We start from the raw sequence: 13,075 nt of genomic DNA on the forward strand, positions 1-13,075 counted from the left end.
TAGGCACTTTACGGAGGATGGCTCTCACGGGTCTGTTGAGAGGAGAAAACGGCAGTCTATTTGTGTAGAGAGGGGGAATATGTGACAGAACGGGGGGATATCGGATTGGTTTCTTAGCAAGAGAGGATGAGCGCTTTTGCCAAAAAAAAAAAAAAAAAAAAAAAAGTGTGGTTTAGCCCGATGTGACTCCAGAGATAATTGTTGTTAGCAAGGGAGAGGAGTTCAAGTGCTGCAGTACTGGAAGAATTGCGAACGACTGTAGGAGCCTGCAACTGTTACGCTGCCAGAGCGGGGCATTTGAAAAGTACCAAAACAAACGGCAGAAATATGTGGAAGTAGGGCTGGAGCAAGGGCAACCTGGCAACAGGTACTGTAATGGCTCGCCTTCTCTTCTGTCAGAAATGAAGAAACATGCCTCGCTAGTTCAGAAGGTGATAAAGATTTAAAACAAAACAAAACAAAAACAACAAAAAAACAGTGTTGAGAGCATCATTTGAAGGAGTTGAAAATAAGTATTTTGCAACGAGTGCTTGGACTGAAGTGTTCATTAGCAAACCAGAAGCAGCTGGCCTGATATAAAATGTCGTCCTTAAAATTTCTTTTTCAGGGTCATGTAAAAGTGGTGCGCTACCTAGTGAAAGAAGTAAACCAGTTTCCGTCAGACTCAGAATGCATGAGATACATAGCAACAATTACTGATAAGGTAAGCTGGTAAGAAAGAAAATACTTGAGGAGGAATAGTGCTGTGACTCAGCTTTAGAGTCGGTCACGAGTGGGGTTGAACTTCCTAGCACACCAGGTTTCAGCCAACTCATGAATCTCATTGGAATTTTTCAGAAAAAACATTGCGAAAAACGGGAATACGTGGCCGCAGTAACTTTGTGCGCCTTAGTGCTGTCAGAGTAGTAGTAAAGGTGGTGGCATTTATTATCCATGCTTGCTTTCAGGCGTTCTCCCAGTCATTACTCACGCTCCTCTGCGTTCGTCCTTGTTGAGTAAGTTTGTACTGAATTTATGATGGCCTTTGCAGTGGGGTAGAGGTAACAGAAAGAACTTCTGCTAAGAGCGTGTGTGAGCTTAAGTATGAAGATAGACCATCTTGTAAAAAAAGTTTGTACTAGAAAGAAGGTAGAAAACATAATTGACAGTGAAGTGGTTTCTCATAGCATCTTAAGTGGACCGCTGCTCTTCCCTGCGGAGGTTCAGTTTTAGTTGGTTTGTCTTCAGTCCAGATGAACAGGGCAAAAATTATTTTGTAGTAAGAGAAACGAGAATAGCAACTGCTGCGGAAATACGGTCGTAATGCTTCCATCTGTTCACTGATCCTCTGCGCTGCAATTGAGTTGTCTTCTTTCTGGGCGCCAAGTTGTGATGAGCTTGTTGAGGCTGAAGAGGTGCTAATGTTTAAGTTGGTATGTGCTTTATTGCCCGTGGCTGCGACCCCTGTCTGCTTCCATGATGCTGCATGCCCGTTGCATTTAAACATTTTCACTGCTCTGAAGCCAATATGGGTTTGAGTAGTATTACAATGCTATAATATTCACATATTTCCAAAGTGCCTTAACAAAAAGCCTTGCTTTATGATGTATTTTTGTTTCTGCAGTTGCTTCACCTTTCAGGGCCTTGGCCTTTTATTTCATGGAAATTTTTTGGCCTTGATAACGGGCATAGGTTACGAACTGTTGTCGAACCGTTTGTAGCACGCTGAGATGTAGGTTATCGATGGCACGTCACACCTGTGACTGGAATACCAGTTTGCAAGGTTGGGCATAAAGAAGAACTTAGTGGAGTGAATTTAAAGTTTCCCCTTAAAAAACACGCGTGCAAGTAACGCAACAGTTGTTAAATTGCAAGCGTCAGCCTGAGATCGTACGTTCAAACACAGGCAGTGTTGCTTTTTCAAGCAGAGGGTTGATGTACTTTATCGTTGCAGGAGATGCTGAAGAAGTGCCACCTGTGTATGGAATCGATTGTTCAAGCCAAAGATAGACAGGCTGCTGAAGCCAACAAAAACGCAAGCATTCTTTTAGAGGAACTGGACTTGGAGAAGGCAAGTTGAAAGAGTTTGGAGCTGTGAATATTTATTTGATAAAATTCCAATTTCACGTTCCTTCAAGATTATAAGGTCGGTGGAAGTACGTATTGAAGTATAGGAGTAGGTGTAATTACCGTAATTGGAGTGTCTAGAACTGAGCACCCGGTTGTTCAGGTAATCTTTACACTTTACTTTGACTATTATTCAGAGAAATTTGATCAAAAAACTCTGATACAACTATTTCTTCTGGAATAATGTAGCAAAAAAAGGATTTCTGAGTAGAATTTTTTCGTCAAGTGCATGCTGGATGGGCATTTTTCAGTCACGTTGTTGTGGACTTTAGGTCTAAACCCTGTTTTGTGTCTTAAAAATTAAAAAAAACAAAACAAACTACTAATAATGTTACTAGAAACCATAGTAGTGTAGTAGGAATCTAATGGAAAAATCAAAGTAAAAGTACAGTGTCAAATGAGCGCATGCTTTATATTCACGCTAGCTGAAACCATTTCATGTTCTAATTTTCAAAAGGGAGATGGGTGGTGTCTGCTCTGTACTGCTGAGGCACATGAGGTTACGCAGAGAATCCTCAAAATGCGCCTTGGAAAACTCTGACTGAAGTTTGTACGGTGTCTGTCCTCTGTTTCTGCACTAACCTCCTGTTAACATGAGTGAACCATGTCTTTGGAAGAAGTAAATACGTAAAAATATGGATCATGGAGAATTTAGCTTCGGTTTTGTAAATGCGTTACTCGAGAACGCAAGCTGAGCTTCCTAGGAAATAGAAGGCGTTCGCATTTCTTGAAATGCATGGGACAGCTTGTAATACTGTTCCGTGTGCTTGACTTGTAGCTGAGGGAAGAAAGCAGGAGACTGGCTTTGGCTGCCAAAAGAGAGAAAAGAAAGGAGAAAAGGAGGAAGAAAAAAGAAGAACAAAGACGAAAACTAGAAGAAATAGAAGCAAAAAATAAAGAGAATTTTGAACTTCAAGCTGCTCAGGAGAAAGAGAAGCTAAAACCTGAAGGTGATTTACAATATTTGCCTTAATTTTGAAACATGCCCGTGATTTTATTCCCGGTATTAAAATTTGCTTTTCCTGTCAAAACTTGAATACAAGCTTTCTTATGACCTGCTGAGCTTTCCTTTTGCTAGCTTTTCGATTAAGCCTGTCGAGTAGCGTGATGGCTTCGGTGCGAGTTATGGGTTAACTCTACCATGGGGGTGGTGTTGGCTTGGTTTTTTTCCTTGCAGGCCCCAATAATTAAAACCAGGTCAATTACTTTTTCTTAGCTTACAAACACAACGATGATGGTTAGCTGAAAAAAATGGCAGTAGGGAAATTCCCAATATGTATCGTTTTTTTCTGATCTCTCGAAACCTGGCTCTTGTGTATGTTGGGGCAATGAGTTTCATGTGGCGTACTGAGAAATGGTTTTCACTGATTTTTTTTTTCCCTTGCTCTGTTATGCTGAAATAAGGGGAAGACACGTGACAGTTTTTTTTCTGTTGTTTCATATGCTCGTTTATGTCCCCTAAGTGCTTGCATCCATCTTTCATGCCTGAATTCAGTTTCACATTTGTGAAATTGCTACTGCATTTGTAGCCAGAAAAAAATGAAAGTTAGCATAAAGAAGGGGAGAGGCTCTATGGTATGACATCTGTAATAGTTGTACAGATGTCCGCATAGTTCGTGGTTCTGCGTGTTTCTGGGAGTCTTGTGAAGTTACTCGTGACTCATTTGCTAAGCCAGGCATGATGTGGAAAACAAAACCACACAAGCTTCCTCAAGCCAGCTAAATTAGTAGTGTTTGTGTTCATTCTTCCGTCAGATGATCCAGAGGTCCCAATGGAGCCTCCTAGTGCTACCACTACAACCACCATCGGTATATCTGCAACTTGGACAACGTTAGCCGGTTCCCACGGGAAGAGGAATAACACCATCACCACGACAAGCTCCAAAAGGAAAAACAGGAAAAACAAAGTAACCCCTGATAACGTTCAGATTATATTTGATGATCAACTCCCAATTTCCTATAGCCAACCAGAAAAAGTGAATGGCGAATCGAAGAGCAGCAGTACTAGCGAAAGTGGCGATAGCGACAACATGAGGATTTCCAGCTGTAGCGATGAAAGCAGCAATAGCAACAGCAGCCACAAAAGCGACAATCATTCTTCCGCAGCCGTTACTAACACACAGAGCAACAAAAAGCAACCATCGGTTCTTGTCACTTGTCCAAAGGATGAGAGGAAAGCAGTTACTGGCAAATCGTCCATCAAGTAAGTTGCTGTGACCATGCGTGCCGTTGTAAGGTGGTGGTTGCCCTACATTTCAACGCTGCGCCCTTGTCTTTGTGGTCTTGCGTGCTTAAATCAGTTGTTAGAAAGCGGATGAGGCAGCGTGTCCTTGCTCTAGCGTGTGTAAGGAGCATAAACGTTGCTGCGGTGTGAACTTGAACTACTTGAAGTAGTAGGTTCTGAAGCAAGAAACGCTGTCGTGGATCTGGAATTGGGGAATTGTTGGGGTATTTGGAGATGTAAGCATCTCAGTTCAAGCAACTGGTTAATAACGTAGTGCTTTTGTGCTAAAAGAGAAAAATGGGTTGGGGGGCTGGAGAATGGGCAAAATGCAAGTAATGCTTGCTTTTTTTGCCTCTATAATGACAGCGTTTAATTTCTTTTCAAGGTTGTCTGAAGTTATTAGTGAAGTGACGAGTAATTCCTTGTCTACTTGCACAAAATCTGGTCCTTCTCCCCTTTCTTCTCCAAATGGAAAGCTAACCATTGCTAGTCCTAAACGTGGTCAGAAAAGGGAAGAAGGATGGAAGGAGGTTGTGCGAAGGTAAGCAAAACGTTCCCCTAACTCGCGTCGTTGATGGCCTTTTTCGGAATGTTTTATCTAGCGTAGCCCTCTCTGGGGTTACTGAATGAACGCCTTCTTCGCGGACCGGATAGATTTCACAAAATTACCGCTGCCTAGGTTGAATCGTGCATTATAACATTGTTTTGACTGACCTGCCCACTGCTTCGTGCCACGGAAGCGTTTCCCGGTTAATATGGTTTCTTCTTTGTATAGATCCAAGAAGGTTTCTGTTCCGTCAACTGTAATTTCCCGAGTCATTGGCAGAGGAGGATGCAACATCAATGCGATACGCGAGTGCACGGGAGCACACATAGACATTGACAAACAGAAGGACAAAACTGGAGACAGAATAATAACGATAAGGTAAGCTGGCTGCTCGATTTGCTCGTTCCTGTGGGGATTTTTTCATTGTAGGACACTTTTCTGTCTAGAAAAAAGAAAAGGCTTGACCTCGTTGTCCCTTGAAGGATCGCTTTGAGACAGTCAGTTCTTGGAGGCAGGGGAGACGAACGGGGCGGGGGGGAACGGAGAGCAACTGCCGATTTGGTACCGTCGCGTTTGTGCAAAAGAAGACTTGGGAGATAAGGTGGAGCATAAACGTTAGGATTCTGTGTTTGGACTTGTTCAGACGTGGCTAAATATGTAGGCATATTTAGGGAAGTATACGTTTTAACCATTTGGGGTTTTGGGGAGTTAAGAGTTTTCAGCTTGAGCTTCTTGAGTCATTGTCGGCAGCAAGAACGTGCCAAGCTCAGACTTCAGATACAGAGTTACTTTTCTGTCTGTGTTAGCATGACGGAAGACAGGCTGGATCGTGTGTTGGAGGTACTTTGCTATAATGTAATGTAATACGATGTACGTTAATTCTTCAGATGCTCTATCTATTTTTCCTTCCTTCTTACAGGGGTGGCACAGAATCAACGAGACAGGCCACGCAGTTGATCAATGCTCTGATTAAGGATCCGGATAAGGAAATTGATGAACTTATTCCAAAGAACCGTTTGAAAAGTTCGGCTGCAAACTCCAAAATAGGGTCATCGACACCTGCCGCCACTACAGCTGCTAACAGTTCTCTCGTGGGCATCAAAGTGACCACCGTAGCTGCTTCGTCCGCATCTCAGACTGCCTCCGCACTCACCGTGCCTGCAATTTCTTCAGCATCCACTCACAAAACCATTAAAAACCCAGTGAATAATGTGCGGCCTGGTTTCCAAGTTTCTCTTCCATTAGCCTATCCTCCTCCGCAGTTTGCACACGCTTTACTCGCTGCTCAGACTTTCCAGCAAATCCGTCCGCCTCGGTTGCCCATGACACACTTTGGAGGTACTTTCCCACCAGCTCAGTCCACGTGGGGTCCGTTTCCCGTTAGGCCCTTGAGCCCTGCCAGAGCTACCAACTCGCCGAAACCTCACATGGTGCCTCGCCATAACAGTCAGAACAGCAGCGGTTCTCAGGTGAATTCAGCAAGTTCTTTGACAAGTAGTCCAACAGCTACGACGAGTTCGGTGGCTTCTACTGTGCCTGGTTCTTCTGCAAACGGCAGTCCCAGTTCACCTTCGGTCAGAAGACAGCTCTTCGTCACGGTCGTGAAGACGTCAAATGCCACGACGACCACGGTGACGACCACGGCGAGTAACACGAGCACGGCGCCTACGAATGCCACGTATCCAGTTCCTACTGCCAAAGAACACTACCCTGCATCTTCCCCCTCATCTCCTTCTCCTCCTGCGCAGCCAGCAGGTGTTTCCAGAAGCAGTCCTTCGGACTGCGCGGCGACCTCTCCGAATAAAGGTGCACCTTCGTCCGATCCAGAAGCGGGTAGTCCGCCAGCAGTGGAAACGAGCAGCTCAGCCAGCAGTAGGCAGCCCAGTTCTGGTAGCGGCAGCTCATCTGTGCACCCTGCTCATCAGCAGCCTCCGGGAGCTCCTCTGCAAGAGGCAAGACCCCCTCTTCAGCAACCTCAGGTTCCCGCACCAGATCCTCGAATGGTTGTGCCTCCAAATTTAGCAGCGACAAGCTCATCTGCTCCTGTGGCGGGTCCAACGAATGCCCCGATGACCTATCCCATGTCTCAGACGTCCATGGGGTCTTCTCAGCCTGCGGCTAAGATGGAAACCCCGGCCATCAGACCGCCTGTCCACGGAACCGGTAGCGTCCACAAGAATCCAGCTCCTGTGCAAAATTCTTCTGTCGCGGTCCTCAACGTTAATCACATCAAAAGGCCCCACAGCGTTCCTTCTTCAGTGCAGCTTCCTTCTACCTTAAGTACACAAAGTGCTTCTCAGAATTCAGCCCATCCAGCAAACAAGTCTATGGGTAACAATTTCAGTGCTACTTTACCATTCGGGCCCTTTAGTACGTTGTTTGAAAACAGTCCTACGTCTGCTCATGCCTTCTGGGGCGGTTCCGTCGTCTCATCTCAGACAACACCAGAATCTATGCTATCAGGAAAGTCTTCATTTTTGCCAAATTCAGATCCGTTACATCAGCCTGATACTTCCAAAGCCCCAGGTTTTAGGCCACCGTTACAGAGGCCGGCTCCGAGTCCCTCAGGTAAGTCTCTGTTTTGTGTTCGTACCTTAATAACGTACTGAAATGATAACTGCTGCGTGTTTTTATTTCGAGCACGTAATACTTTCTGCCTCAGCCTTTGTGGTCATTTATAGTAAATCACTGCCTGCCCTGCAACGAAAGGGTGCTGTAATATACTTCGTTGTTGTTTCCCTAAGGAAAGTTGAGTTCGTCTTCCTCTGAAGAGCCACCTGTCAAACCTAGTAACTATTTTGCGGCTGGTGGCCTTGATAAAAGTAGGGCTGAGGCGTTCTTTTGGCCATTGCAGTCTGCTCTTGTGCGATAGCGGAGCTAATAAAACACCTCACTGTTGTTTCCACCTCCCTTCCCTACCACCAGCTCATGACGATTCTGGTTTGTGATAACTTGCCTCTTGTCCTGAGGCCGCAGAAAAATACGCAGCATCTTCCAAGTGTTAGGATGATAAAAAAATGGTGTTTTCATGGGAACTTGTAGAAAGAGGTGTGTTCTCTTAACTACTAAATTCAATCAAAAAACTTAATTTCATTGACTTCCTCAATTTTGTAGCGAGGCGTTTAGCCTTCTGCACAGGCAGAGGCCAAGGGCTGGTCACAGAACTTGTTCCGTAGCTTCCAGAAAGGACGCACACGGTTTGTACCACCGGTGCCTGTTTTAGCAGGACCCGTGAGTTGTCGATGCAGCTTTGTTTACGAATCGAGAGATCTAACAGCTAGTTTTGTCATATCTGGTGAGCGTCGTGGTGCTGAGTAGCTTTTGAGGTGCGCTCTGTGAATTTTGTCAACTTAATATACTATTTAGCATTTCGGCTTTGGCACCCTCGTACGCCGTGTATCGCTTCAGCGTGCCTGTCGGGTCCCGAGTAAAAGCAGTGCTCGGACCGCAGTCCTACTCTTGTCTCAGCGATTTCTCTTTTGGAAGGCCACGGGCGCAACAGGTTAAGTTGGAGGTGTCTGTAGAGTCAGGGCGTGTTATGTTAGCTCGTAGGAAGGTAGCCCCGGAGCGCCTGAAGAACTTGACCAAAAATAGAGGTTGGATCTTGATAACGGCTGGTGCGGAGGAGGCGGATGCTGTGCCGCTTTATCCTTCTCCCTGTCACGGGTGACGGGATTCTCTTTTTTTCTAACTAAAACTACAGATTAAAGTCTTGTCACACGCTTTACAAGTAGGAGAAAGATGCACGTGCCACAGCAGCCGGGTGGTAAAAAGCTTCCTTAATAGTTTTTGAAACTTAAAATCCTAAGATTTTATTTTTCGCTTTGCTCATTGAGGAGAATATTAAGGGGGCAGTAATTCTTGTGGTGTTAGTACCTTGGCTAATTGGTGCCATTTGGTCTTAATAAAATACCATTTTCCTAAGCAGGCGAAAACGTATCCCTGGGTTGGAAAAAAAGACTTCAGTGTCGATCAGGGTGTATATAGACATCATTCTGTAGAATAAAAAATGAATGGAGGAAGTCTTCAAATCTTCAGTATTATTTCCCCCGTTCTTGGTACAAAATCATGCTTTCTAAACCTACGGAATTTAAATTACAGGTTAATAAAATGCTCGGTTAGTTTTCCCGATGTCCAGTTGTATCAGAGCACGTGTTATATTCCCTTCATGCATTTTCATTCCAGCTACCTGCATGCTAACACCGGCATCGTTCTTGATTTGTATATACAGCACCGCTGCCGCATACTGTCAAGGCTTGCGGACTGTGGAGCCTAAGACTCCCAGTTCTCTGTGGAAACGAGTAGCAACTCCCTCCCTGCCCCATTGACTGGAAAAAAGTTTTCCTTCTTTCTTTCTTCTTTCCATGACACGGGCGACCTCTTCACGGAGCTCTTGGAGTGCTGGGAGTCACTTGTGCCCGTTTCTCCCACAGGTATTGTCAGTATGGATTCACCCTACGCTTCTGTAACACCTTCTTCTACGCACCTGGGTAACTTTGCCTCAAACCTGTCGGGAGGGCAGATGTACGCGCCTGGGACACCTCTTGGCGGAGCCCCTGCAGCTGCTAATTTTAACAGACAGCATTTTTCCCCACTCAGTTTATTGCCTCCATGTTCATCAGCATCGAATGGTGAGTTCTAGTCCGCGGGAAACCGGTTCAGCAGCTGGGGCGCAAATAAAGCGGCCTCGTGCACTGCCTCTTTTAGGTGGGCTTTTCTAATTGCGTTCATTTTTCACTTCAGGTTTTTAGATATGTTTTAAACCTTTACGCAATCACAGATTCTGAGATAAAATTTCCTTGTGCGAGTTCTGATCTCTGGCGTGGTTTTTTTTAAAAGCAAATGTCGTGCTATCGTGGAGCTGCTTATTCTTGCTGCAGTTAATTTTGGCCCGTTAACAGACTTCTAGTCATCTTGTAAAGAAAAGGTTGGGGTTTTGGATTGTGAAGGTAATGCTCCAGCTGTGAGTTGTGTAAACTGTGTAACGATGTTTCACTAACGTTAGCTCAACAGCGGTGATTGCTTGGTTTTTCTGATGTTCTTTAAACAGAACTGTGTGATGTATTCTAGGAGAAAATACTTAGGGCAGCTTCTGCTACCTTCCTCCGTGTTTGGCCCCTGCAGTTTGGGCTGGGTAGTGGGGTTGTTTTGGACAGAAAACAAACAAACTGTTGTTCAGGAAACAAGTGAGTCTGTTTTACTAGCCAAAATAATAACAAGCAAAACCCACCAAAATCCCACAGACAACAAATTAGGATTAAAAAAAAACCAAACAAACAAATAAGAAGAAACAAACCCAACCAACCCAACCGCAACATGGGTTTATTTCAGCAACACTTCTGGCTATAATCCTCGCATCCTCTGTTGCTGTGCGCAGTAATGCTTAGTTCAGACTTGGCAGCGGTTGTTGGGATGGGTTGCGGTGTATGTCCGGTAGCTGAGCTGACAGGGCCTGATCAGCGCTTCACGTAAGAGACTAAACTGACAGGGAGTGTCTCTCTGATCTGAGCTTAAAACGGTTCAAATTATCCTGAAGAGTTCGCTGTATGAATCTGGCATTAACACATTACCCATTTTCGCTTGTTCCACGTATGGCTTGACGTTAAAGGATAGGTTTGTGGTGACGTGACAGGGTCTGGCTGCCGTTACGAAGCGCTGTCGCTCATTTTCTTGCAGAATCTCCCGCTCAGTCGGTGTCTTCTGGAGTACGAGCACCATCTCCCACCCCTTCAGCAGTGTCCTTGGGATCAGAAAAACCCAGTAACGTTTCTCAGGACAGAAAAGTTCCTGTTCCGATCGGGACTGAACGGTCTGCACGGATCAGGCAAACTGGAACTTCTACTCCATCTGTTATCGGGAGCAACTTAGCTGCTCCAGTGGGACATAGTGGGATCTGGTCCTTCGAAGGTATAGGTGGCAGTCAAGGTACGTAGCGTTAACAGATCTCCCTGTGCTTGCAGTTGGCCGCAACACTTGTGTTTTCCTACCTTGCCTTTGGAGCTGAAGGGCAGTGCAGGAGTGAGTCCCTCAGAATGTACAAGTGCTCTTCCCAAAGGAGTTGGAGCAGGGGCTTCTGCTTGCCCTCCTGCCTGTGTTTTAACAGGGTCTCAGAAAACCTCAGGTGTTCTGAAACACCCCAGCGGTGAAGATGTGTTACTCAAAGCAAGAAATAACAGGGAAAATAAAAGCACAGGGTTTACAGGAATGAACGGAGCGAGGATCGTTAGATTTAGTAGGAGGGGAAACGAAGATACGTCAAGACAGCTCAGTATTGTCTTTCTGTTGATAAAGAGATGATTCTGTACAATAGGAGCTAATGCTTACCTGGAATTCATAGCCAAGATGGGGCTTTTTGTGCTGAGGAGCGTGCAATTGATGTTTTTGAGATTCAGTTTTCTTTGTTTTTTTCCAGTCATGCCATTTGCGTTTTACTAAGGCAAGGCTCTTGGCTCTCCTGTAGTCCCACAGAATTCAATATTTCAGAATTCATTAAAAACCTCAGTTACTGATGGGACAGCTTTTCTCAGCACACACTTCAGGCGTCTTGGATGCAATTTGTAAGAGATGGCTGAATTTTTTTTTTTTTTAAATTTGATTTTTTTTTTTTCCCTTGGGATGAGGGGGAGGGAATCGTGAGCTGGTGTTGGATGGCACCTCCGGAGGTCATCTCAACCTCCTGCACACCACGGGATTTGCTGTGAGGTCGAAGTGGGTTGCTCAGGGCTTTATCCAGTCTGATCCTGAAAACCTCCAAGGATGGAAACTGCTCACCCTCTCTGAACAACCCGTTCCGCTGCTTGACTGAGGAGTCCAAACAGCTTAAGCTTTTCACAGGCTGACTGTGCACATGCTTTGCATGCGATGAGTCTGCTGTCCTGTTTTTTTTTCCCCCAAATACAAAATAGACTGGATGCATCCAAACCTTTTTTTACTTCACTAATGGTCTTTTCCCCATCTGTGTAGTGAGAAGCTATTCAGCATTAAGGCTTTAGAAAGTGAATATTTTCATTTGCACTGTCTAGGTGTAGAAGTTGCCCTTCTTGTCTGCCTTTGCTTTTGGAACGCTGCTTTCTTTCTACTTTGTTCTGTTACTTCAACATTTTGATTTTCAGTTGAGAATGGGATTGGCTCTTCTCTTGTTGAGTATTAGGATGGCTTCAGAAATGTTCTACACTCCTTCTCCTCGCCTCCAAATAGAATTCTGTTACGTTTTATTTTGAAAAATTGGGTTTCTGGATGTCTCAGGTTTGAACTGTAATAACAATACCAAGCTGCTGCTAATGAATTCGTGTAATTAGAACATGAGCGCGAGTCTCCAGCTGGTCACTTTCCGGTTTTGCTTTTCAAAAGTACTACTCTGTCTCTTAGTTCGTTAAATAACGGATGAAAGAATGGTAACGAAGTGGCGCAAATAGCCTTCATGGCGTAGATACCCTTTGTCAGCAGTGAATGTGCAAGGAATTCAGGTTAGCGCAAAGGCCAGCTTTCCCTTTCAGTGAAGGAAAAGAGCAGCGGTGGTGCTTAGGTTGCTTGTAGCTGTTGAAAACTCCTTGCGCTGGCTCAGGGTTACTGCTGCGGAGTAACTCGGTGTGCAGGTGCCATGTCTGATGCTCTCCATCCCCCGTGCGCCTAAGTTTCGATGCAGGAAAGATGCACGGGAACCGCGAGCTGAGCAAATGCGCTTTTAAAACGTTAAGGCGTGCAAACATTTAGGCTAGAAACTGGGTGATTCGCGGGTGTCAAGTCTAACGCCGTTGCTGTGTCCTCTGTTGTTAGATAAAGTGGACTGGTGTCACAGCGGAATGGGGAGCCACATGATCCACAGGCCCATGTCTGATCCCGGGGTGTTCTCGCACCAAGCCATGGAGAGAGACAGCACGGGAATCGTAACGCCTTCCGGTACATTCCATCAGCCTGTTCCCGCAGGATACATGGACTTCCCGAAAGTCGGGGTAATCACCTTCTCGGGCTTGACGTGCGCGGTACTGCTCGATTTCCGTGTCGGCGCGCGAGGCAGATCCCCAACGCGGAGGTATCGTTCCCTGGGCAGTTGAGCGTGCGTAAGCTAAAACGCTGGCTAACCCTTAGGGTATTGCAGAAGCCTAGGTCGAACAAAAAAATAACTTGTCCCTGATGTAATGCATAAAGGCATAGGAAGGTTTCTCTAAAATTCAGGCGTTTCATTACTGCTTTAAGAC

The 13,075-nt window shown here is 45.3% G+C and overlaps 1 protein-coding gene across 10 annotated transcripts in view; it reads left to right on the plus strand.

Annotated features, from left to right (window-relative positions):
* Nucleotides 1–13,075, plus strand: part of ANKRD17 (ankyrin repeat domain 17) — a 95,982-nt gene that overhangs the window by 80,010 nt on the left and 2,897 nt on the right. For all 10 annotated transcript variants that reach the window (XM_082316187.1, XM_082316184.1, XM_082316186.1 and 7 more), the window contains 10 exons: nucleotides 608–703; nucleotides 1,934–2,050; nucleotides 2,885–3,056; nucleotides 3,862–4,309; nucleotides 4,716–4,871; nucleotides 5,106–5,255; nucleotides 5,797–7,445; nucleotides 9,311–9,508; nucleotides 10,554–10,802; nucleotides 12,654–12,829. In XM_082316187.1, coding sequence (XP_082172313.1) covers nucleotides 608–703; nucleotides 1,934–2,050; nucleotides 2,885–3,056; nucleotides 3,862–4,309; nucleotides 4,716–4,871; nucleotides 5,106–5,255; nucleotides 5,797–7,445; nucleotides 9,311–9,508; nucleotides 10,554–10,802; nucleotides 12,654–12,829 — 3,411 coding nt within the window. The remainder of the gene's footprint in view (nucleotides 1–607; nucleotides 704–1,933; nucleotides 2,051–2,884; nucleotides 3,057–3,861; nucleotides 4,310–4,715; nucleotides 4,872–5,105; nucleotides 5,256–5,796; nucleotides 7,446–9,310; nucleotides 9,509–10,553; nucleotides 10,803–12,653; nucleotides 12,830–13,075) is intronic.

Source organism: Platalea leucorodia (genome assembly GCF_965183815.1).
Source record: "Platalea leucorodia genome assembly, chromosome: 6".
Classification (NCBI taxonomy): Eukaryota; Metazoa; Chordata; class Aves; order Pelecaniformes; family Threskiornithidae; genus Platalea; species Platalea leucorodia.